The following is a 25,107-nucleotide window of genomic DNA, read 5'->3' as shown; positions in this document are numbered from 1 at the left end:
TCATTCGATCTATAATGCAGTAGAAGAGCAAGCAGATCCCTGATCGTCGCCCCTCGCGATCCGCACTGATGGTCGCAATATCAGCCCGTTATGTCATTTCACTAACATCATATACACACCGCCGCCCCTCGACGGCCCACTGAAGGGACCGGACAGACGGATGGATGGATGGATAGAGCTTGACTGGAACTCACTTAAATAAGCAAAGCTACAATGGCGTGAAATTTCCATTTATTTGACATATTTTAAATAAAATCTACATGATGTTTATTCTGAACTCAAGCGACACCCGTACATTCAACAGAAGTCCGTTTTTGTGCTCAGAGATGAAGATGAATTGGTTATTTATTCTTCTCATTCAATAAAAAAGGAAAGTGCTTTTACAAGACCCATCGTCAAACAGAGCACAGCCTTGTTGAGAGGAGGACAGACAAACACATTGTTCAAATGCAAACAACAGGTGTGCTGTTGGAGCAAATATAAAAAAGGTTTTAACGATAAAACACAGCAAAAATCTAAAATCTATTGTTTACATTGTTTGTTTTTGTATTTCACGTCCAGGATGCAAATAAAAACGATTTACTAATGGCTCAGATTCAGTGGTTTGGTGGAAAATGCAGGTATTACAGTGGCTGCTGGTATGATTCAGTGACCTCTAGTGGTGGCCTCCAGGTTAGCATTCATACATGCTCCCATCGCTACTGAAACTTCAAGATTAGCTCAAGTGCTGAGGAGTAAAACTGCAGCTCATATTCGACAGAGCCGCCATTTTGGTTGGCAACAATTATTAAAGCTCCACATTCATGACACTCAGTTATGGCTTAATATCGCTGCTCATTCTTGTTTAGATATTCAAACGGACTCAGACACTGGTTTCTAAATGAACCGACTGAGTCCGATGGACTTCTCTCAGTAATGAACCCCACATTAGAGCAGAGCCACTGACCGGGAGGTTGGTATCTCACATTTAAAAATCAACACTTTTAAGAAGCACCACAAAAGAAGATCAGTTCTTTAAATTAAATGTTGCTGCAGTCACACTTGCCTCCAGTTTGTACTTCTGGTGTGAGAAGTGGGGGCGCAGCAGCATTTCCAGTGCATCGTGGTTACACGACAGAAGGTGGGCCCTTCCACCTGGGGAGTATAACTCAGTCATGCAAGGGGACAAACATATCTAACACAATCAAAGCCTCACCACAGACTCCGCCTCCTCCTCTTTCCTCAAATTCCCTACGGATTCATCAAGAGAAGCTCCTGTGGGCCACATAAAATGACCTAATGGGATGGGTTCGGCCCTCGGGCCTTGAGTTTGACACACAGACCAACAGCAACAGACACCACTCTCTCACCCGCCCGTCATATAGGGCGATTAACCTGAAAGTTTCGGGTCGATTCCAACGTGTTGGAGCATGAAGATCTCAGAGCTGTGGTTGTTCTCATGTCATGCTATCAGTGAATAATGATGAAAACAGGGTCTTGTGTGTGTCCACAGTTATTTGGCACCATCAATGCAAAACGTTAATCCAGGTGTTTGACCTGATAGTCCCTAACGGATGCAGGTCCTAGCTCAAGCTCCTGCAGCAGCAGCAGCTGAGGGTGAACAGCACCAAAGGCACTGATGGTCACTGGTTGCTATAGAGAGGAAGAGAACCATCTGTGGAAGCTGTGCAGCAGAGCTGTCACATTTGGATTGGTGGGCGCTTCACAGTGGTCACCGTGTCCAGCATCCCCTCAATCCACATTCAGATATCGCTTGAGCTTTGGTGCAAGAACTTAATACACAACAGAATGGTCGCAGAATCCACAAGGAAATTGAAAAGTCAATTCATTTTTCTGTCCATAATCACTGAAGTCTATCCCAGCAATACGGGGTCAGGGAGGACGCGGTCTGGAACATAGTCACCTGTAATGTCCTGCGCAATTAAAGCTTCAATGGGAAGGATGTTCGGGACACGTCCTGTTGACTTCAAACCACTGGTCGATGCATCTGTTCAAAAGAAGAAACGAAAATCAAACCATCCCCAACAGCCTGTCCTGATTCCACCCTGCCTGCACTCGCCTCTTCACTGCTTCATCTCTGTTACATTGCAAGACTGATCTACCAGATCAGTAGATGGCGCTCCAGGTGTAAAAATGATGTCACAGAAATGCTTCTTCAAATCTAAAAATTTTACAGCAGGAGGCGTGATGCCTCACCAGCCCATCACCACTGACCCAAGTTAAGGCTCTCACTCATTATTATTATTATTATTATTGTGCTTCACTACTGGACTGCATCTATAGCTAATGTTGCGTCGCTAACCTAATTCAGTCTCTTCTCCTGAGTCTGCGTCTTCATCAATTTCCCGTCACCGCGAGGTCTGTTTACTTTTGAAATTCCCGACTCAATTCCCCACATTACCCCCCGAGACACGGCACAGTGCTTTCTGGAGACGAATGGGAAGTGAGTGTAGTACACTTTGTGATAGATGCACAGACAAGGCAGCCGAGCGATGGTGTCCCCCTGCTCCAGCTCCTCCAAGCAGATGGCACATTCTCCAGCATCCTTGCTTAGGACGTCCTCTAGAGGAGGAGAGAGGGACAACAAGAAGGATAAGGACCCTCCATCCAGCAAGGCACGTCACACTGATCATCACTGGCTGCTGAACGAGACGCTGAGCACTGAATGAAGAATGAAAACAACACTTTGCTGATGTTGGAGCCCCCGGAATTGGTCATGTTTTGCCGACTAATCAGGTTTTTATCTTCTTATGAGGGACAGAAGAGCGCTGGGTCAGTTAGGGCCCAATAACCTGCTGGTCATAATGATATGGCAGATCTGAGGCTGGGCAAAACCCGGGACAGAGCAGACTTGAATGTGAACTTTGTGTGTCGGGATCAAAGAAGGTCAACAATCATTGACTAGTCGCGAGTGAATCATTGTCAGACGGCTCTTACTCACCGTTATAAGTTGTTCTGGGCTTTGTTAGACACATGACCAGGTGAAGGTCCATGTCGTCTGAAGACACGAACTTTGAGCAGACAGGGCACTTGAAGCCTGAGAAGAGCAAAGCCACGGCTCAATACAACACTTAAGTTATGACACTTTGGTTCACCCAAGACCAAACTGCTGCTGGTGACCTCAGCTGGAGGAAGAGAAGGGGTTGCACAGTGTCTCTCTAGAGGAGGAAGTCAGGAGCATCAGAGAGGTGTGTGAGGGTAGTGCACGACACGCATGAGGTCAGTGAGAGCAGAGCTAGCTCAGGGCTCAGCTCCTCCTCCCTCCTTCAGTCCTGAGAGCAGTCTGTGGTGTGTCTTCCTCTGGATGAAACCACACAGTTGCTCACTTGCTCGTCCAGTTCAAATTTAGCACAAGACAACTCCAAACAAATGAGAAATGTCACTTGACATTAGACCTGTGTTTATACAGCGTGTCGCCAGAGCAGGGACACGTCTGTTTCAGACACCTGTGAGACCTTCAGGCTGCCGCTCCAGTGGAGCGCAGGGACGGGGATTAGGAGGCCACCACTTTAGCTCATCAGGGCAGATTAGAGCTAACGCAGAGTGACACGCCTCCATCAGCAACCAGGTCACAACAGGCGGGACTGATTGATCTCAGAACCATTCCTCACACACACAGGTGTCATGGCAACAACAGTCGGATGATTGTAGCAGTGTGGCACACAGTTGGAAATCCTCCTCCCGAACCCCTGGAGCTGGACCTCAGAGGAAACAAAGCACCTTCTAGCTGATGAGGCTTCATGAAACAGTGTCCTCACTTCTAGAGCCCACCAGGTGGCGCTCTAACATCCTTTGACTTCTGCTAACAAAGCCATAATAAGCTTAATAAAGTTGTGGTTAGTTACACATGCAGAACATAAATTCAATGTGATGCTTTTATAGACAAATTATAAAAGTGATTTGCATTGTGTTGTGGCACTGGCATAAAGAACAATTAGATGATCATTAACTGGGCAGTTGAAGATGTAAATCAAAGGTGGATCCTTTTACTGTAGCTGTGTTGGATTCAGAACATGAATAATAAGTGAATGATGGAAGTTGTGCCGACACAAAGACGATCGTTTAAACGCTTTCAGGCGCCTTAGGAAGTAGAAGAACTGAGCCATGTTACAGTGCGGTTTCAGTGTTTTCAAAAAAGCAGATGTTTGGCTCACTGACGTTCTTTCACTTCCTGCCGATGAGGTGTGATACCAGACGGTTCAACAAACTCACGTTAGGTTCATGGCCACATTTCAACGAGATGTTTCTGCTGGACCGCACTCACCTCCGAACATGTGAGGAGACAGGTGAGCGGGCAGCGAGCCCACCATCAGCCGCGGTCCAGCCGCCTCTGCCCTCTCACTCTCCGCACCCTCATCCGTCCCGGGGTGGATCCTGGACTCCGACCTCACCACAGCCCTCGCCCTTGCGCCCATGTCCTGTCTGGCGCTTGAGGTTCCATCCGCGGGATGTCTGGCGTCGGTCCTCCGCGGCCCGTCAGTGGTGGAGGAGCTGGACGGCAGGTCCGAGCCGGAGTAGGCTCTGCTCCGTCCGTCGGCAGCCGCGCTGCAGGGCGAGCTGCTCTGCTTCGCACCCATGGCGAGGGACTGCAGCCACTGGAGCGGACAGCGCGCCGGACTCACGCCCTCATGCGGTCCGACGAGCGGGACCGGGACCAGATGAGCGCGAACATGATGTTGGTGTCCGTTTCTGTCAAGTTCATCTGCAGGAAGCAGCGGCCGGTGAAACTTGTCCAATCGTCACAGTCGTGTTCAGCAACGAAGAGTTGGGAGGCAGCGGCAGGTGACACAGATCCTTCCGACTGTTGTGGACCCTCCTGGCCGAGGCCGACTCACTGTCCCACCCGCCATGACTCCAGCCACTGACGCGCGGATCACCTCGGCTCGTCGTCTGACACAACGGACGTAAAGGTTAAAAAGCAGCGGCCGCGACACAAAGCAGAAGCGAACACAGTTTCCGGCCCCAGCTTTCAGAATAAAAGCATGACCACAACTTTCCTTTGCGGGCTTTGCGTGAGGATCGATTTCCATGTTTTGCTCAAGCCATGGACGTTTATGCTGCAACACAGGCAACAGCATCGGTCCCGTGAGCAACCAAACTCCTATTTTGTTTTTTGCACTGTTGAGTCTCATTTATTAACGCGCGCTTGAAAATGTAAACAGCGGGTGGGTTATATAATGGAAAGGTCTTCTTTGTTGTTTGTTTACGTGACATTCAATCGAATTCCAGAAATAAAACAACTTCCGTGTGACTACGGAGACACAATGTTAGTAATGGTCCATTAAACATCGCTTTGACACGCATTTACTTCGTAGAAATTACTTTACACTCGATACACAGTGGAAATAGGTTGTTTTTAACAGCATGTCGGTGGTTTTTTCCCCCAGCGGTGAGATAATTATGCACCTAAGGAGTAATGATCGGGTGATGTCGGCAGGGGGCAGTGTTACACTTCACCTGGCTCAGACGCCTTACGACATCGCCACTTTACGGCCTGCCGTCTTCCGTGATGGACGGCCGTGGAGTTTGTCTGTCTGGTTTACAGGAGTTGCGTTTCATCTGTTCATTTGGTTGTAATAAGATGCAGGACATATATATTTCTTTATTTTCCTTCTTTTATGTATAAACGGTGTAAGTATTTTAAACAGCACAGAAAATGGTGTTGCATTCATACTAAGCCTGGTGTACATGGTTTATTAATGATTATATTATTTTATGAGTCCAAGATAAAGAATGGCAAAAACAACATCTCTGTGACTCTGGCTTAGAACAGCAGGGGTTTGGTGTGTTTTTGATACGGACAAGAATCTTGAATTCTTGGAATTCCAAAAGACTGACAGGCAACTGGGCAGGTTGCTGAGTCGGTCACCTCCACCGCACCTTTTTCTAATCTGCCTGTCCAAGTGTCTCGAATGAAGGTGTTTCACTGGTGATCTGTGGAAACAATGACGCCACACCGAGCTGATGGTGTGATGTCACGGTTGCCAGACCACATGACTGTGGAACCATGCTGAGCTCTGATGGTCTAATTGGGACATCACCATCCTGATGTATGTTCAACTCACCGTGGAAAAGAAATCATAAATAAAGAGTGAGTAATGAAGGACATGTTTCGGCAGTGTCCACCGGATCAGTCTTCAACTCTCCCTCCCCACACAGATAAATGTGAAGCACACTTTATGACGCATGTTAACACACACAAAACTATAATTACTCAGACGTTACTGTAGAAGCCAGTCAGTATAGGCCTCACGTCCTCCCTCTGGAGCTGTTCCCCTCAAAGTCATAGGGATCTAGAAACCTTTGTGACCTTCTGTTGCTCTCGGCTGAATGAAGTTCCAGGGCCACGACAGTAATGGAGACAGGAACACCATAAGTACATTTACACTGCTGTGTTGGTAAACATGACCGGCTCCGTCGCCTCAGACTTTGTTCCAGCGATGAGGCCTTTGGAGAGCAAAACTGTCGACACAGTCAGAGTTGTGGGATTGTTTTCTTCCACCTCGTCCTCCTCTTCATCCTCCTACATGTCATCTACCTCCTCCTTTTACCACCCGCCCCATTCTTCTGGTCACTTCCTGTCAGCTCATATTTTGTGAGCAGTTAACTTTGCAAAGGATTCATTTTGTTTTGGGACAGTTGGACATCTTCGTTCCAGGGTTACGATGCTGGTGCGAACAATAAATCCAGAAATCACTTTACTTTCCAGTCTGAAACAATGTTTTCAAAAGGTGAATACTGATAACTTGATGAACATAGCTCTACTCAGCAGTCACTCTCAAGGGCTGGAACACATACATGTGCACACACACACACACACACACACACAAATATCGTTAGCTTTGGGGAACTCGTGGGGGATTATCAACATCAAAGTCAATGGAAATGTCAGCCCAGCTATCTTTGGAGGTGGCAGCAGCCCTTTGCATATCCACACACACACACACACACACACAGGCGATACACACCTGCCTCCGGCAAAGGAGGTGATTAAAGATGCTCTGGCGAGTGTGGCCTTTGATCTTTAAATATGTTGAAAAGCACTTAAAGGCAAAGCTCAGTGAAGCAGCACAAACCAATAACCTAGTGACCATGTGGCCACAGCGGCTGCTTCCATTGATCAGATAGATAGACAGCAAACAGTTCCATGTGGACATCATAACCTCAGCGGAGCATTAAAGGGGCCCTATTGTGTTCTTTGTTGTCCTCAATGATCAAATCTCACATTGTCTGAGTAACTTTGCGACAAAATACAAATTCAAACGCTCGTATTTATGAAATCGTTTTCAGACAATGTTCACAAAATGGCCACCTCATTTGAAACGCTCTCTGTTATTCAGAAGCAGCAGCTAGAACTACAAAAATGGCCGTGCTAGCAACTACATTCCGGTTTGGAAGCGCAGTTGTTGGAGGTGGATCAATGTTTGACATTCCTGTACATGGGAAGGTGGTGTGACGAACCTTTATCATTCACTATTGACCAGAAAAAACTTTCATCCATTTCCCCAGAGTCGTCACTTTGTCACCCATTGACATGGAGCTCACCTACAACGAAACAAGCAAAGTTGTCTGATCCTGCTCAAGTCTGGTTATCATTTAAATCATAGTTTTAGGAACTTAACTTTTTAGTTGCAGCACCAACATTTCCAGTTAGTTCAGGAAAACAATTCACCAACACGATAAGTGTTTATCAGCTGGATGTCGGTTATTAAATGTTACATTCACTTAAGTTCCAAAAACAGACGACTCCTTAAAACACAAAAAGTTCCTCGACCAGGTATCGAACTCGCGCCGAACTGATGGAAGCGCTTGTGACGTCGGCATTCTGTTGTAATGTGTGAAGTGTCACGGATTTGATTTATTTTAGCGATCGGTTTGCTGTGTTTTACATTATTCCGTTTTCGGACTTCTTTGTCGGAGGTGAACGGAGCAGGGTGTGTGAGCAGGAGTGCTATTGTTTTCTGTCGTGGAGGCTTCAGGCGGAGAGAAACAAAACTAAGCGTCGTGTTCGTCACTCGTTCCCACAGGTCCCAACACAGAGACGCGCAAGCGGATCCGACACCTGACCTGAAAGCGCCCTGCTTCATTGTGGACTGGTAACTGAGGACGGCTCACCGCGCCCTCCGCCGAGGGAGCGTCAGCGCCTCAGGACCCGAGACGAGACGCAGGTCCCCCGCTGCTGCCGTTGATCCTGGACCAACAGAACGAAATCACAGACATAAATAAATAATGTTTAAAACAATAATTGTGGAATGAGTGTGTTTCAATGGCGTTTAATGGACGCACAAGATACATTCTTCTCCGTGTTTTAAAAGACTTCATAAGCATCGCTGTGATACAGATAATGTGCCGGGACGAGTTGGTCGGTCATGAATCGACCTGGGTTTTCACCTAAATGACCCTCCTCCCTGCACTTTCGTCTATTCATCGAAGCTGGAATCTGAGGCAGTTCGTTAGGAGCGCGCGCGGCAGCGGGGAGAGGCGCAGCTCGGGAACCAACCGGCGTTTGACTTCACATCTCTTCACGCAAGAGCGCGCGCCGTGGCGCCAGCAGGCAAAGATTGACACGAGATAAGAAAGCGACAGGTGAAAGACGAGGATGTGACGGCGCGGCGGCTTGTGGGTGTCGAAGTGACAGGCGGCATCAGACATGGCGTCAGTCATGCGCAGGTGTCAGGGGTGATTGACGCGCAGCTGCAGGTCCAGGACACACGTCACTCTGGACCCGTTTCTCATGGGAGACATCTGGATCCCGGGTCCTCAACTGGTGGGTCGGGACCCAAAAGTGGGTCGCCGAGTCACTTTCAGTGGCGCAGATCTTCTCCAGGGAAAAAAAAGAAAACACTTTGATTTAAAATGTCGTTTTTTGCCTTTAAATTGGCATGTTTTACCGCCTAGTAAATAGGAGGAATATAAACAAATACATACAGGCGATCATAATCAATTTCATAAAAATATTTAAGCAAATAAAAGTTATTTTCCCACCATATACAAATATGTTTGTAAAAATATTGACTTGATAAAATAAATTAAGTATTATTCAAAAATATTTATTCAAAATTATTGCCTGATTTAAAGCAGGGGTGAAATTTAAAACAGTTCAACTCATGACCCCAAGCTCTTGAAACTCCATGTTGAGCTGCCTGACTACCACAGATGGAATTGATAGACAACTAGATAAATAAAACTAAAATGATAAAATAATAACAAAAAAAAATAAAACCACCATCTTCTCATAATTTACCATTCAATATAATATTATGCATTTTGAAAGCACGAATAAGAAATAACAATCATTAAAAGTTCTTTTCCAGTTTAGAACTCAGTTATTGACTGAAAATGAAATTAAACAATAAACTGCCCTTCTCTGCAGCCATGAAGGGAAACAAGGAAAATAAATTCATGAGCACCAGAAGTTTTTCTTTAGGGTTGGTAACAGGCAGCATGACTCCAGCAGAGGTCCGTCTCAGCACCACACACACACACAGATGAGCACCACAACACCACTGCGTTCCTTTCACTTGTGCTTTATTTGAAAAGGAATGTTTAAAGTGAGGGGCCTGAGGTGCAGAGCAGCCATCTGTCAGCGACACACACACCCCCATGACCTGAGTTCCCACTCTCTCGAGAGCACACGCACACACACGTTTGTCTTCCTATCTTAGTGAGGACCGTCATTGACATAACCCTTTCCCCAGCCTCTCCCCCTGAAGCTAACCATCTAAAACAAATGGCTAAACTTTACTCTGAACCAAACTAAAACCCAGTGATAACCCCGCTATTTTGTAGTTTCAACTCTCAAACTGTAGCTTGACAAAGAGAGGACGTGCCAAATGTCCTCACTCTGTTGATTAAAAACTCATACAGGTTCTCGCAAAGATAGAAATACAAGAACCCACACACACACACAGAGGCTGCTCAGCAGACACACGTTCAGCTGCCTAATGAGCATAAGAGGGAAGCACATGGCTTTCATGGGACTCTGCTTAGGATGGAGGCAGCTCACACACCGGGTGATCAAAGAAACACCAGCTGGATGAGGAACCCTGGCAGTGGTGTCCACAGCAAGTCAGGTTAGGAGACCCCGGGGCTCGTCCGGATCATCTGAACCACTAGAAAAAACTCTCCCAGATGTAAACATCTTTAAATACAAATATAGACGTAGAAAACATATGTCCGGTGAAAAGAGGCCTCAGAGTTGGGCCTCACACCGTGGTCTCACCATGTTTACTGTTGGTCACTCGCGTGTAAAAGCGCCGCCATGAATTGAAGGTCTTTCCAGACCAGATCCAGAACCCAGACGTGATCCCCACAATAAGAGTCATGAGATACTTGATCATGAAGACGGTAAAGTCCGGGCTGAGGCTGGGCTGATTCTGGGCCGGGCAAGGGGCGGCGTACGCCTTGCACGTCCGGCTGATCCAGCTCTTCTCCCACTGCTCCCGGAAGGCCTGCTCGTAGAAGTAGCAGGCAATGACGATGGTGGCGGGCACGGTGTACAGCACGCTGAAGACCCCGATGCGCACCATCAGCTTCTCCAGCTTCTCCGTCTTGGTGCCGTCGTGCTTCATGATGGTCCGGATGCGGAACAGGGACACAAATCCCGCCAGGAGGAAGGAGGTGCCGACGAAGAGGTAGACGAACAGCGGGGCCAGAACAAAGCCCCGGAGAGCGTCCACGTCGCTGATGCCCACGAAGCAAACGCCACTGAGCACGTCGCCGTCCACTTGTCCCACGGCTAGGACGGTGATGGTCTTGACAGCGGGCACTGCCCACGCCACCAGGTGGAAGTACTGCGAGTTGGCCTCGATGGCCTCGTGGCCCCACTTCATGCCCGCGGCCAGGAACCAGGTGAGCGCCAGGATGACCCACCAGATGGAGCTGGCCATGCTGAAGAAGTAGAGCATCATGAAGAGCATGGTGCAGCCCTCCTTCTTGGTGCCCTGCACCACAGTTCGGAAGTCATTGTCGAACCTGTCGTTGCACACAACTCTGTCCCCGAGGAAAAATCCTGCGATGTAAGCCACGGACACCATGGTGTAGCAGCCGGACAGGAAGACGATGGGCCGCTCGGGGTAGCTGAACCGCTTCATGTCCACTAAATAGGTCAAAACCGTGAATAAAGTGGAGGCGCAGCACAGCGCCGACCAGATGAGGATCCAAATCCGGGCGAATCTCCGCTCCTCCTCGGTGAAGTACATCATCCCGTGAGGTCGCTTGGGCTCGCACGGAGCCGCGCAGTTCTCCTGCCCCAGGAAGCGGTAGTTCAGGTAGGGAGGCATCCCGAGCGAGGCCGGGCACCGGAAGTACCCGCCGCGGGGCTCGGGAGGCGCGCGGTCCGTGTGGTGCGCACCGCGGTGATCGCTCTCGGTTCGGTCCGACATGTTCTGGCCGACACACAGCTCCCCCGCGCCGTGCACCGGGAAGGACTCGCAGGCCAAGCTGTCGGGCCACTGGAAGCCGAACTTGTTCATGAGCGCCTCGCAGCCCTGGCGCGCCCGCTCGCACAGGGACCTGCACGGGGGCAGCGCCTGCTCCAGCACCGTGCACACTGGCGCGTACATGGAGCACAGGAAGAACTTGAGGTCCGGGGAGCACTGGACCTTCACCAGCGGGTAGAACTGGTGCACCTCCAGACCCGCGTCCTCCTGGTTGCTGTGGCCCAGCAGGTTGGGCATGATGGTCTGGTTGTAAGCGATGTCCGTGCACAGCGGGATGGAGATGGGCTGACAGAAGCCGTGCTCCGGCACAGACATGCCCCGCTCCCCGCCTCCCAACTGCCCGAACCCCGGGCGCGTCCACGCAGCCAGGAGCACAGCGCGCCAAAACACCTCCAGAAGCATCGCTGGGAAAAGAACCTCGCAGGGTGAGCGTCCCTCTTTCCTCCGCTTATGAAGCAAGCAACATCCCACTTTCAGCACCAAACCGAGGTCCACATCAGTGCGAGCCCAGGAGGAGTAGCGTCACCGCTCGCGCAGCTTCAGACTGCGCCGCGCTGCGTGATCACCGCCGAATCTGCCCATCAAGTCAGCAAGCGCCCACAGCAACACATCCGCCCGGAACCTTCAGCATAAAAGCGGAAGCGTTCAGAAGTCAATCTGTACACCGGACTAAACATTACGGATTGTATTGAGACGAACCAGTTAAGGCTTCCCGTCACATTTAACTTCACTTTTCACTGGCGTTTCCTACATATGCAGCTCATTCTCTGACGCATTTCCTGAGCAGAACGACAGCTTTACGCCACTCCGCCCCTCCTCTTATATTTACAGGGGTTCATTTCAGTTGACTCCTCTCCTGCTGCTGGCATGAAAAGCTGGAGTGGAAGAGCTGCCAAATCTCAGAGGACCAAACCGATGCTTTTCACTCAGTAAAAAAAAACAAAAGAACGCAAGGTTTGAACTGTTTATTTTGGGACTAACCAGGCCAATTTCTTCAATCGTGGCAAATGGATCCATTAAATGAAATAAAACCATGTTTGTCTTTTTTTCTGCAGCTGATTTTAAATACAGGAAACAGCTACTTCCCAAAAAGTATTTGTCATAGCTGGCAAAGACAAGCGAAAATAAAACAAAACATTCATTCAACTGGTCATGTAAATGTATTCCCAGCTGAAATGAATCAAGCACAGCAGGCATCAAAGACATGTTATAATGGAGTTTTATTTTCAGCATAAAACATGAACAACATTTACAGAAGGACATTATATCTTCCATAATTACATCAACATGGTGTAACAAATCATGTGACTGTTAATCTTATATTGTTTTCGTACGACGCAGCGACTCCCTGTGACAACGACATTCTTCAGTGCAAAAGAAACAGAAAGAACAAACTTCATCTCACACCAATTCCATTATAAGAATTCAGTTTGAAAACGTTGGCGTTGACATTATTTGTTCTTTTCCTACCACAGTACTCCACCACAGTCATGTGCAAGTTCATCACGAGTTTTCACCTTCACTGGACTTCACTTTATTCTAGTTGACAATAAAAGTCAAACCGACACCCTGTGGAGCCGGCGGACGTCAGGGGAGCTACGCTGCCAGCCAGCATCCAGACACATCACAAAAATATTGTTTTTGACTCTACCACTGTGCTCAGTCCCTTGAAGATACAAAAGCCTGAGTGATTTTTATAGCTGGATGCTATCTGCGCTGCACAGGTGACACTGAGGAGCAACTGTTTACATATCAGTCGCCAGACTCTGGAGTGAAGCTTGACTGGGAGACAATAACCAGCACGGCTTTCAGCATCAAACAAGAGCAGATATCTTCATGTATAGTAAGAGCTGTCATCAGGAAGGGAGGAGCAAGTACACAGCCGGAATCTAGCACTGATGTACAGTAGCTTCTCTAAAGTGCTTTCAAAAGCTCCTCCACCTGAAGGTCCTGAAAAGAGCCTTGAGGTGAGGAAGCGTCATGAAGCGTCAGTGACCAGAGTTGTATAGGAAGTGCTGTGTGGTTCAATGGACGTCTAATACAAATGGCTGTTCAAATCCAACTACTTTAAAGCAGACAGCGCCATCTAGGGGCCTCTAAAAAAGCAGACACGGCTTCATGAAACCTCATTGGCTATTAATATTTTTAGTCCCAATCATAGTTTACTAAAGCAACTCGCACATTTTATTGGAGCAATAAGAGCCTGTACTAGTGATGCACTTATGAGGCTTCATGAAACAGTCCTATTTTCTGAGCTCACACTGACCCTGGCCTTTCTCATAAGTGCTGTCCAAGGTCCTGAACCCTGATGTGTGGTCAGCGGGGGGCGTGTTCCAGCGAAGCATCAGGAGATACAGCATCAACAATAGTGTTATTGCTTCAGTCCATGTCTTGCTGACTATAAACAACTCGATTGATGGACGATAATATTCATGCTTCTATATTATTTGTACATATAACACAAGAATCCCCCCCCAAAACAAGCGTGGCATCGGGCATCTACTCCTCCATGGTGTCCTTCACTTCATCTTCATCTCCGTCATTGGATGCAGCACAAAGGAAGCACCACTCTGGTCTATTGCCTGTTCTCAGTATTCCCTCGCACAGTGTATTGCATCACTCTTGCACCCTTGACTCCACCCACTTGTTGCAACGGAATCACCACATTATCAGAGGAGGAGAAGAACAGGAGAGGTTTGCTTTAGTTCTGTTCGGCTTTCAGAGAAGGTTTTTCTCGTGTGAGAGGAAGTGCTCCCCTGGAGGGGAAATGATCCAGCACCTTCTGAATTCAACCGAGCAATATTGCTTCAGACGTCGATGAGAGTCCGGTTCAGAACAATACCACTGAGTTCATAACGGCTACAGGCCTTTGGAACAACCGGAATAAGAGTCTCAAATTCTTCCTGGAATCGTGTGGCCTCACTCTCTATCCACTGGAATATAAGTGTATTTCAAAAAAGAAGTACTATTTCAATGCAACGTCAACAGTCCTAGTCTTCAACAGAAGACCCTGTCCTCCTGCCCATGGAGCCACCTGTCTGCAGTACGGATGAATAAATGCCTTATGGTTAGAAGCAATGGTAAAACTGTCCGTTACATTGTTCATACATGATTATAGGAGGCATGTAAATATGCATTCTCAAAGAGGAGGCTAGTTCAAACACAACAACACAATGCAGAATATTGGAATATCCCTTTTAACCAAGACACTCGGATCTTTCAAACCGTAGAAAAATGAAAAATGGTGGGTAACGCAGCCACTCGCCCATTTTTGACTGTCATGCACGCACGAACACACACACACGCCGTGGAGATAATAAATAATTTGCTTCATTAATATCTGTGATTCTTCTGTTTCTTGATGTTCGTCGTCTTAAACCGCAGCGACCTGAAAGACAAAAGCAAGGACACAGTCTCAGTGCAGCAGAGGATCAGGTTCACCGCATGTGAGCGACTGTCGGGCCACAACTCGCACAACTCTTTCTACACTACTGAGGCCCATTTTTGATCGACTTCCTGTCTGCTCTTGCTTCTTCTCTTAATCTTTTCCTGCCCCTCTGTTTCAGACTTGTGCAAGCCGACTTTTATTTCCAGTACGACGAAGAAGAATGAAGAAGAATGCTAGCTACGGACTAGCATAGCATAGACTTAAGCATTACAATTTCCACCCGCAGGGTTATTGTCCAAAACTACACCAGCACTTGTTCCACTCAAAGGACTTTCGGTGTGCAGTAGTAACAATAAAGATTTGAGTGACAAAAAGTGTGAAAAAGAACAAATAAAACTGCGCTCAAGACAGATGGATGCACAAAAGATTTATGTCTCAAACGCACTGTTTGAGAGAAAGAGGGTGACCGAACACCCTGCCCTCCACAGACCCCATGTGCCTCCCTCTATGAGCAGCGCAGCTTCAAGTCCATCGCAGAGGTTACAAACATCTCTCTGCTTGCGGGGAACTCTCATCACCCTTTCCCCAGCCAATCACCGCAAACCCAACCATCCAAAACAGATTGCAAATATGAGCCAGGACTCTGAACCAAAGTGAGACCCAGCTAGAATCACCCAGTTATTTTGGCGTCTTCATCCTCAAAATCGGGGCTTAACCTCATGGGGTCCAGACAAATGTCATACGGTCCTCACAAACATAGCACCTTGTCAAGAAACAAGCCCCACACACACACAGTTAATAAGAAGCCCTGCTGAGCAGAAAGCAAAAGCCCTTGTTAGCCAACAACCAGGCATGAAATCACTGCACTGTACTGGCGCACGTGTGTGTGTGTCTCTTGGATTCCCTCCAGGTCATGCAGCGCTGCATCATTCACTGGATTTTCTGCCTTTTGTTCGGAGTCGACTCTCGCTCGGCTCATACACACGTCTCACACTGTGACACTAAAGTAAGGACTTTCACTTTCACACACTCCGTCTTCACAGCGGCAACACAAAAGGCCGCAACATCCGTGTGGAGATCATAAGAAGTATTCACTGTTTGCTCCCATATTTTGAAGCACCGAGCGAAGGAGCACCTTCCAGACTGGCGCATCAATTCCTTCCAGCCATCTTCCTTCTGGAATCCTTGGCTCACAGTCCTCACAAGGCTGGATGCTAATGTGGCCGGCAGAGTGGGAGGGGTGAGGAGCGCTTTGATAAGTGGAGCATGGTGAACATGAATGAGGCAGTGACAGGCGAAGCAAAACACACATTCATCCTCTCCACAATGCTGAGCAGCACTTTTAATGAAACCTTATCCAACAGCATGAATAATGCAGGAGCTGCCTCGCCATCCTTTCTCTTGTTCGCCAGCCTCAGTTCAACCAGCTCAGCCACACACCTCATCCTGCCCAACCACCGTGCTCTGCAGCACATGAGCACGTTTTCTGAGAAGCTTCACAACTGATCCAGAGGCTCCTTCTGACCGACCGGTGCAACAGAGAGCATGGACAGGGGGAGAGAGAGAGAGAGAGAGAGAGAGAGAGAGAGAGAGAGAGAGAGAGAGAAAAGGAGCAGGGGGCGAGGGGGGGGTGTCAGGGAGGGGTCAGTGCCGGTCTGAGGAGAAAAGAGCCGAAAAGACTAATACATGCCATGAGAAGTGGAACAATGTGGGGGGTGGGAGGGTTGATAGGGGTGGGGTCTGCCAGCCTGGGGCATGGGAAGATCAGGGAGGGCCTGTGGGGCGGGGCACTTGGGTTGGTTCAGGGACCACAGGGGGACAAAGCCCTCACGCTGCAGCCACCGTACCCTGAGAAACAGCTCCTCAAAATGATATCAACCATGAGGTATTGATCAGCTGTTATTACACTGTAATGACTCTCACTGCTGTAATAACTAATGGGTGCAACTCAGGCTAATATGCAGTTGACACATACACACGTATTTTAACGTAGTGGGGTCTTAATATGGAGTTCATGGAACAGGACGTACAGCCAGATGGGACATTTTTTTATTCCATTCGCATACATGAAGCAAAAATGTGCCATCATCATTAATAACATTAGACGGGGATTTTCTTTAATACATAGTGAGGTTTCTCACTGAAGTTTTTTTTTCCTGTTTGAGATCAGGACACAGAGCCAATTTTTAAGAAAGAAATGTTATATTGAAGAGGACTCTGGTTGGCACTCATCCAAGGTCATTGTGTGACGGAGCCAAACTCCGAGGGTCAGAGCTCCTGGTTCAGTCACTCGCTCGACTCACGGTCATGGTTTCATTTGCAGCCTGATGAAGCCGCCCAGTCATTAGCATTCTCCGCGCGACAGCCGAGCTCCAGAGCTGCCGCACATAAGTAGGAATTCATTTCTCCGGCTTTTGGATGATGCAAAAAGGAAGGTGGTGCACGAGCGAGGCTCATTAGGGAGAGCCATCTGGCAGCAGGAAGAGAAGGAGGGAAAGACCCGCGCCACCTTCAAGGCCGGCCTGAGAAGCTTCTGCCTGGTTACCACCAAGTCCCTCCATCCAACAAGGATTGCTCCACTGCTTGGCTGCCAACACGTCTTCATGCAGCCTCTGATGATCTGAACGGGGACCTCACACTCGTTATTAAACACTCACCTTCACTCCAGTATCTGGAGTGCGCCATCTGCTGGTGGGTGCAGTCACGCACGTTCCCACAATATATGAGGCTTATAACAACACTATTTTTGGATCAAACAACTACGAGACACTTGGACGGTCGAGCTCATCTGAGCTTAAGGCTAACTTGGGCTATAGGCTCCTCCCACAGTCATGTGCTTCTGAGTCCTGATGGGTCCTGCAACACCGACGCACACGCTGAGCTCATTGAGCAATCCCTTTGTCTGTGCACGTACCGCTTTCAGACAGTCACATGACTGTGTCGACCCGGCAAAACGCGCCAAACTGTGTCGATAAGGAAGCGCACCTGTCAACAGGATGCAACTGCTGAAACAATCTGATCTCACGCTTCCTTGTCAATGTCTGTGTGGATCTAAGGAGCAGCTCCAAGGGAAACGCAAGGTGTCTGACGTGTGGGACCATCTTGATCTCCTATCAGAGAATCATGGATTTATTTCAGTCTTTACCTAGTTTGTCTCCGATTTTCAACTTGCCTTCCATTCTAATTCAAATAAATTTCAAGGTATAATTTAATTTAGAAAATTTAAAACATTGGAAAAACCTCTTTTTTGAATAAAAATTCCACAAGCCTCATCCACATCGTTTTCACATGCAAAGACTTATTTGATATTATTATATACAGTAGGTAATCAATTCAGTCGCCTGCAGGGACTTTTAATGTCCAGCAGGTGTCAGTATCAACACAGTACCAACACAGTGTGTCACTGTGTCTAAACGCTTTATGGTGCCTCATTTACCCGTAACTACTTCTGAGGCTTCATGAAGCCTCATCAGCCCCTCACATAACAGCTGTTTACATGATGTGATTGGTGGATATCATGACCAATCCGTCCGGCTGATATCTCAGCAAGCTGCCTGGTTGGCACCAGAGTCGCAGCAGTTGCCAACCTTCAGCCCCACGTTGCATCAGCTCCTCTGTTGAATAATGCAGAACCATGCGGTGCAACAGCCAACACACCCTTTCTGCGCCCCATTTCTCCTCTGACCCAGCTTTCCAGTCCCACCGTTGCCCTCAGGCCCCGCCTCTTCCTCTCCCACTCTCCAGATATCGTGTTGCTTCACCGTTGCTGGGAGTCAGTGCAGCCTTCACATTCCTTGGAAACCAAACTGGGTTTCCTAAAAGGCACAAAGGCTGCCCATCGGGAACAGAGTGGCTGTCCGCCATCGCTGCCACTGCTGACTCCATCTGGAGCCACTCGCATCAAGAACATAATGCTGGTGGAGACAAAGGAACCCAGCCCGCTCCTGACAGACACGCCCCCAGCTCCTTAGCAAGTGCTAAACTTTAAAAAGTCTGAAGGAGACAACAGACTCAAGTGTGGGCACAAAGAAAAGGCAGCAGGAGTAGTGAGGCTTGGGACATGGGACGTGTATGTGTGTGTGTGCGGCGCTAAACTTATCGGCCCGTGCATTAATGACAATGTGTGCAGGAGGATTAGCCTGATCGGGGCCCGTCGGCCGGAACAAAGACCCACGTCACACACTCAGACAGCGTTAGATTCTGAGAGAACTGGGCAGGAAATGAGCCCAGTCCCAGCTCTGCTTGCACCTGGGTGACCACTTCTTTACATGCTAATGGCTCCCTAATGCCCCCCGCCCCCCACCTGACACACACACACACAAAGCCAAATACGTATCTGAGAGTGGATCCAACACAGACAGCAACCTGCCTGGCTAAATGAGTGGAGGGAGGAGCCAACATGGCTGCCAAAAACAGCATCATTTTCCATGCAACCAGTGCCAACAGCACAAATGGTGCCCATTCTCAAGTCACATGACACATCCTCAGAATTGCAACCAAGAAATGTGCGTCTTCTTACAAGGTTATTCAGTGATAAATAAGCAGAAGGCTGTTCACTTTGGCAGCGTCAACACAATAATCACAGACTTACTGTGGATGACTGTGAATCTACAGACTAACTTGGCCCTGACTCCCAAGTCTGACTCAGTGGGCCTCAACTCTTTGTGTCTCGTTACCGAAACATTTCCACACAAAATGAGTTTGGAATGGGAATCTATGCTGCATCCCTGTGACTGACCGGGACAATAACAAGGAGCAGCCGCCACTGAATCAGGTGTAGGACCCCCGCCCCCTAGTGGCAGATGCCTGCGCCTGCACGAGGTACCTACCCAGCGGTGACGGGTTGCTCCCTCAGGTCAGTGCTTGCTGCCAGTAGAAACCTTTCCTTGGCTGTTCCGGCGCGCACACACCTGTATGCTGTCCCCGCTCTCCGTCTGCAGCCTGACGTTTGGTACAGTGAAGATAGAAGACACTGGCGACAGGAGAGACAAGGCTTCACCTCTAAACACCGAGACACAGAGTTTGCATTAATGGTGGAGAAGCATGAGTGTACGCACTGTCCTGCAGCTCCCAGAGCCGCGGTGGAAGGTTGTGGAAGTATTCATGGTGAAGGGCCGCCTGGGCCGACAGGCGATTCTTTGGGAAGCACTGGAGAAAGCGAAACGCCAACTCCTCAGCATGGTCCACATAACCCAGCCTGAGAAATACAGAAGACAACCCATTTCAGATTCCTGTTTATGGCACATACTACTCATTTAGTTCCAAGCAACAGTTCCATATCAAGTTTCATGCTACAAAAGGCAGTGTGAGAAAGAGGCTACTCACTTGTTCCAGGCCTGTCTGAGCTTCTTTGCGCTGTAGACGGTAAACCGATCTGAAATCGGAAATCACGCTGAAAGTTATTTGGAGGTCAAAGGTCAGGTAGTGACTCCCATGTCATGACGATAAAAGAAAGATTCATGAAACAGCAGCGCTTGTTTTAGTCTGAAACATTTGTGTCAGCGAGTGTCAGAGGGTTCGAGTTCACTTCAGAACAATTTGCCTCGAGTGAACAGTAAAAGAGCGTCTGCATGATGACCCATGCTCAAGTGAGACCAGAAAGCAACGCTGCCACCCGCTGGCAGAGAAAGTGCACTGCATGTTTCTCTTAACTGAAACCCCGACTGCAGTCACATCTTTCACTTCAACTCTCTTTCGACCATTTACGGTAATTCATCCACAGGTGGGAGCTGATCATGACATATTCACGTGTTTTGCATTGAAAGCTTATGTTTTCTAGGCTACAGAAAGCAGCTGCTTACAGAAACGGAATTATAATGTAAACTGAGTTTCATACGGAATCAGGTCAAATGCTCAGCCACATAGACAGAGGTTTATCAATGCTAAAACCAAGGGTTGGATGGAAGAGCAAGAGCTCGTGATGGGGGGGGAAGTGAGACACAAAGCCAGTACCAAATCTGCTTTCCTCCACCTACTGAAAACTACAGGAACGTTGATGCTTTTTTTATCGTTGTAGTGTAGACTTGATGAACACACCCACACCACTTTTACTGTAGTGAGTGGCTGTGGTGATGCAGGAGGCCGCCATGACCCACCTGGTTTGAAATGAGGCAGGGAGTTAACGCCAGGCCAGCTCTCCTCTGTTGGGGTCCCCAGCACCTGAAACACACAGCAGATCCCTCAGTCCTTCCAAGTCATTCTGAGCTTCCAGACAGCATAGCTTTGGTGCAAATCTGGCTCTTAAGAGCAGAAAAACCCATAGATTATATTGTCCCTCGCGTATTTTCTTAATAGATTTCGTATTCAATATTCCATGTGTCATGAGCTCAAACAGACAGTAGGTGGCACAAACGTTCCTATTAGCCGCACATGCGCGACATGAAGAGGAGAGCACTGTGAGGAAACCAGAAATCCTGGAAAACGTTGGTAAACCCACATTTTGTCACAACAGTCTCAAGAAAGTTAAATTATTAAAGTGATTCGAAGGTATGTTGTGTTTCGCTTTCTGAATCTTGTAACCGAGGCTGGTCATGTGACCGGATGTGCTGCCTATTGAAAACAATCGAAAGCTCTTCACTGAAAAAGAACCAGCAGACTGGTACCAAAAATGAAACATCTGAACCTAGTCCACTGTCTGTCACAACCATGACCAGCAGAGGGCAGCGATCCAGTCGCATTGAGGCTCGCAGGTTGTGACGTCATACTTCTGCAACGACCCAACACAAAACAAATGAGGCCCTCTGTTTTGATAATTATATTAGTTATATTCGCATCCCACACACAGTATGAAACAAATTATTTCAACAGAAGTTTGTGTGGTTGAGACACAGGAAAGAATAAATACCACACGTTAATGGGCCGATCCCATGGCAGCAAATCGCTGCATTTAGGTTTTCACAGCATTAAACTGAGGCTGACTAAATGTGGTTGTTGGTGCCAGATGGTCTTAAAAACTGCTGATCTACTGGGAATTCCAAGTGGAAAAAAGGGAAACTGGCAGTAGTGTGCAGTGGTGTGGACGAACTTTGGACAATGAAAGACTTGAGACATGGTATCTGGTCTGGAGCTCTGCAGTGCAGCGGACCCAATAGCAGAAATCTGCCGCTTGGTAAACTGTCCTTGATGTAAACCAGCCTCTGCTTCAGGATCCGAACACGACCGGGCCAGCAATGGGCGTCGACCTTTTCCTGCCGTCTTGAATCCCAACACTCTTCTGACAGCATCATTCTTGGTTTTCAGTTGGACGATCTCTGTCAGTGACTGCGGGACGTGGTTTAAGGTGAAGAACAGTAGTGTGAATTGTGCTGTACACTTCTTTAAACACACAGTTTGTGTTCGACAGCAAGCTCAGGTGAGTCTGCAGCGTGGGCTTCAGCAGAGAGACCTATACCCGGGGATGGGGCGGAACCGTTCCCTCTCATCCGATCATCATCCTCATCTCTTGGTCTGAGCGGCCAGTGAGATCACAGATGGGTGCCGAACACCCCACATTCCCTTCAGGCATGAAAGTCTGGTGTTTTTTCCAATCCTGTGCTTGATGGCAAACCACTGTGAGAGAGAGACAACTCTCTGGCTTGGACTGCTTCCCCTGGTCAACCTCCCGTTAGATGAATGATTCATGAACAGCGCAGCTACGCTCCAGAGAAGCTGGTGGAGTTGAAATGATCAGATGTGTTAGAGGAGGTGTTTCAGGATTCCTGAGAACTTGAGAGTCCAACAGGTCCGCCGCTGATGTGACTGGATTCATAATCACCTCATACTATCACAGATTGTTTCAGGATTTAAGCTCCACATAGAACATGCATCTATGTGCACAGTGCGGATGCTGCTCTAAACTGTCTTAGAGCCAAGTAGACTATCATCCCTCCATCCATTCATGTATCTGTGCATCCAACCCTCCATCCATCCCTCTATCCATCCATCCATCCACACACGTCTTTTCATTTCAGTGTCATGTCAGTTTCAAGGCATATTAAGAGGAATGAGAAGAGAATGCAATACAGAGCTTTTACACACTTCAATAATTCACACAGTGAAGATTCAGTGGTTTGTCTGGTTTGTCTTTCTCAACCAGAAATGCTCTGTCAGGGGAAACTTGTCGGAACCACAGATGGAAGAGCAAAGATGATGTCAGTTTGAAAGGGCAGTGAACTGGGTGAGGTTGGTCGAACTGACACTCATGGCTGTGCACTTCCTGGTCAGACTCACCTCTGACAGCAAGCGGGTCGGACACAGTGCCTCCAGGTGAGAGGACAGCAGACCAGTCTAATGAAGCTAGATGCTCTACACATGTGAGGGAAGTTGTTCTTCTTCACAAGCCAGGCTAATTACCAACATGAGCAACTAAAGGTCACAGGAAGGAAGAGAGACGAGCACTTGCAAAGCTTCGCTGCACCCAATGTTCCCCCACCCGGGACCGTGCGGGCAGAGCGAGGGAACTCACCAGAAATATCCTCTCCAGTTGGTCCTGGATGTCCTTCATCCCAGGAAAGGCGGCCACTCCTTGGATCATTTCAATAAAAATGCAGCCCACTCCCCTGAAACAAAGACGCACATTAGAGTTGCCGGCACACAGGTCAGGGATTAAGAGGAGCCCCAGAAATATACGCCAAGGTCGGCACATTTCATCTGAATAGTCAAAATGAGCCAGACCTTGGCCAAGAGCCAGAAGGACGGCAGGATTAGCGCAGTGTCAGCAGCGGTACTCTCTCAGATCGGCATGTTTTTCAGGCAACAGAAGACAAGCCAAGGGTCAAACTCTACCATGCAAGGGTCCACAACATTAATGCAGTCTGAGGGACCACAGTGAAATTCTATTTTATCAGCAGTTTTTAACAGGATTTCCTGGAAACTGGAGGCCAATCCACTAAAATCACTTTTAAATTCATACTAAACTCATTCAGGCCAAAATGACTCGCCTGGAGTTTGACGAATTTGATAAACTGGAACATTGGAAGGCAGGAAGGACTTAGGAAGAGCCTTCCTTGTGTAATACAATCTAAAAAAAAGTATTTCACTCAAATAATGATAAAAACATATTCTGAAAAATATAATACGAATAATAATAACACATTTCAAAGTTGAATTGAAATTACATAATGAGAATAAATGTAACATAAGGATTAAAAATATGGCTTTAAAAAAAGAACACAGAAAAACTATGCATTAATGAGGTTTCTGGGGGATATTATGATTATTATTATTATATTATTTTTCAGTAGTTTCTGTTGTAAAGCAACAATCAGTGAGACCCGCTGGGTGGACTGGACTGAATCACCCACCACATGTCCAGACAGGTGGAGTAGTCCGTGGAGCCCAGCAGCACATCTGGAGGACGGTACCAGAGGGTGACCACCTCATTGGAGTAGGTGTGGCTGGGCACTGACTTGGCTCTGGCCAGGCCTGTTGACGGCAAGTAAGAGGAGTTCAGGCACGGTAACCACACAACCTCAGACTGTCAATACATGAAAGTACATGAGTAATACTGAGGATTTATTGATCTCATTTTAGGACGGTGTTTGTGGGCCAGATTGAGGCCCGTGATGATCACTGGGCGCCAACAGGTGCGATGTGTGTGTGTGTCACCATACAAGTGGGAGTGAAATAACGGCTCATTAATCACATCCATTAATCATGGCGCAGCCCGACCCGCTTCGTCACCCTCCTCCTTTTTTGTTTAATTCGAAAATCAGGAAGCCACATCTCAGTTTCAGGTGCCGCCTCCTCGGTGTATCTAATCTCACCCTCTTTGTGTTGTTACCACTTCGCTGACCCCCAGAGCTGCTCTTCCTTCCCCGCTCTCATCAAGTTTTCCAGCAGCAGTCCTCACCTTCCTACTCTGTCTCCACTCCTCTTCTCATCGCCTGACAAACAAACGCTCACCGTGATTCGCCGTCTGCATCTGAGTCCTCGCGTTTACGAATAGATTTCAAAATAGTTTTCTGAATAATTTCATCAGAAAAGAAGTTATTTTCTAACGCACCATATTGTTTATTGAGCTAATAACCCAAAATAATTTACAGAATCGCTATACTAAATACATGTTACTTGGCCTTGTGATCTTTGTGGGTGTAACACGTCAAAGTCAATTTATCCAGCAGGTGTTGACTTTAACGAAACCATTTACAGTGTAAAGAAGATCCTGTTTCCTAGCAACAGCACTGCTGATATTACGCCAGTGTCTGGTCACAGACTCATATCTGACCAGCGCTGCCACCATCTCACACCTGCTGAGCCTCAACAACGACAAGGTCAATGCTGCCCAGACGAGATCATCTC

At 47.9% G+C, this 25,107-nt stretch overlaps 3 protein-coding genes across 7 annotated transcripts in view; all 3 read right to left on the bottom strand.

The window, feature by feature from the left end:
* Positions 1-224: 224 nt before the first annotated feature.
* On the bottom strand, positions 225-4,996 carry znrf2b (zinc and ring finger 2b). Of its 3 annotated transcripts, XM_053843636.1 has the most exons (5): positions 4,265-4,996; positions 2,942-3,037; positions 2,457-2,562; positions 1,904-1,987; positions 225-1,134 (listed from the first exon to the last, which is right to left on the bottom strand). In XM_053843636.1, exons 1-4 carry the CDS (start codon positions 4,575-4,577, stop codon positions 1,930-1,932), a joined length of 573 nt encoding a protein of 190 aa, XP_053699611.1. In that variant the 5' UTR covers positions 4,578-4,996; the 3' UTR covers positions 225-1,134; positions 1,904-1,929. The 3 variants fall into 3 exon arrangements, with proteins under 3 accessions (XP_053699611.1, XP_053699609.1, XP_053699610.1); XM_053843635.1 differs by having other exon boundaries at positions 227-1,987; positions 4,265-4,990; XM_053843634.1 differs by having other exon boundaries at positions 225-2,562; positions 4,265-4,994.
* Positions 4,997-9,073: 4,077 nt separating this feature from the next.
* On the bottom strand, positions 9,074-11,957 carry fzd1 (frizzled class receptor 1). Its single transcript, XM_053887231.1, has one exon. It carries the CDS (start codon positions 11,841-11,843, stop codon positions 10,206-10,208), a length of 1,638 nt encoding a protein of 545 aa, XP_053743206.1. The 5' UTR covers positions 11,844-11,957; the 3' UTR covers positions 9,074-10,205.
* A 457-nt stretch (positions 11,958-12,414) lies between these two features.
* The window catches only part of cdk14 (cyclin-dependent kinase 14), a 28,449-nt gene continuing 15,756 nt past the window's right edge, over positions 12,415-25,107 (bottom strand). The window contains exons 9-15 of one of the 3 annotated variants that reach the window (XM_053887232.1): positions 24,111-24,231; positions 23,273-23,366; positions 20,925-20,988; positions 20,155-20,203; positions 19,887-20,026; positions 19,659-19,801; positions 12,415-14,829 (exon numbers count right to left, since the gene is read on the bottom strand). In XM_053887232.1, coding sequence (XP_053743207.1) covers positions 19,686-19,801; positions 19,887-20,026; positions 20,155-20,203; positions 20,925-20,988; positions 23,273-23,366; positions 24,111-24,231 — 584 coding nt within the window. In that variant the 3' untranslated portion in view covers positions 12,415-14,829; positions 19,659-19,685. The remainder of the gene's footprint in view (positions 14,830-19,658; positions 19,802-19,886; positions 20,027-20,154; positions 20,204-20,924; positions 20,989-23,272; positions 23,367-24,110; positions 24,232-25,107) is intronic. The other 2 variants (XM_053887233.1, XM_053887234.1) reach the window with 2 other exon arrangements.

Source organism: Synchiropus splendidus, chromosome 15 (genome assembly GCF_027744825.2).
Source record: "Synchiropus splendidus isolate RoL2022-P1 chromosome 15, RoL_Sspl_1.0, whole genome shotgun sequence".
NCBI classification, from domain to species: Eukaryota; Metazoa; Chordata; class Actinopteri; order Syngnathiformes; family Callionymidae; genus Synchiropus; species Synchiropus splendidus.
Note: the sequence above shows the minus strand (reverse complement) of the source record. Positions and strands in the feature narration are given on the sequence as shown.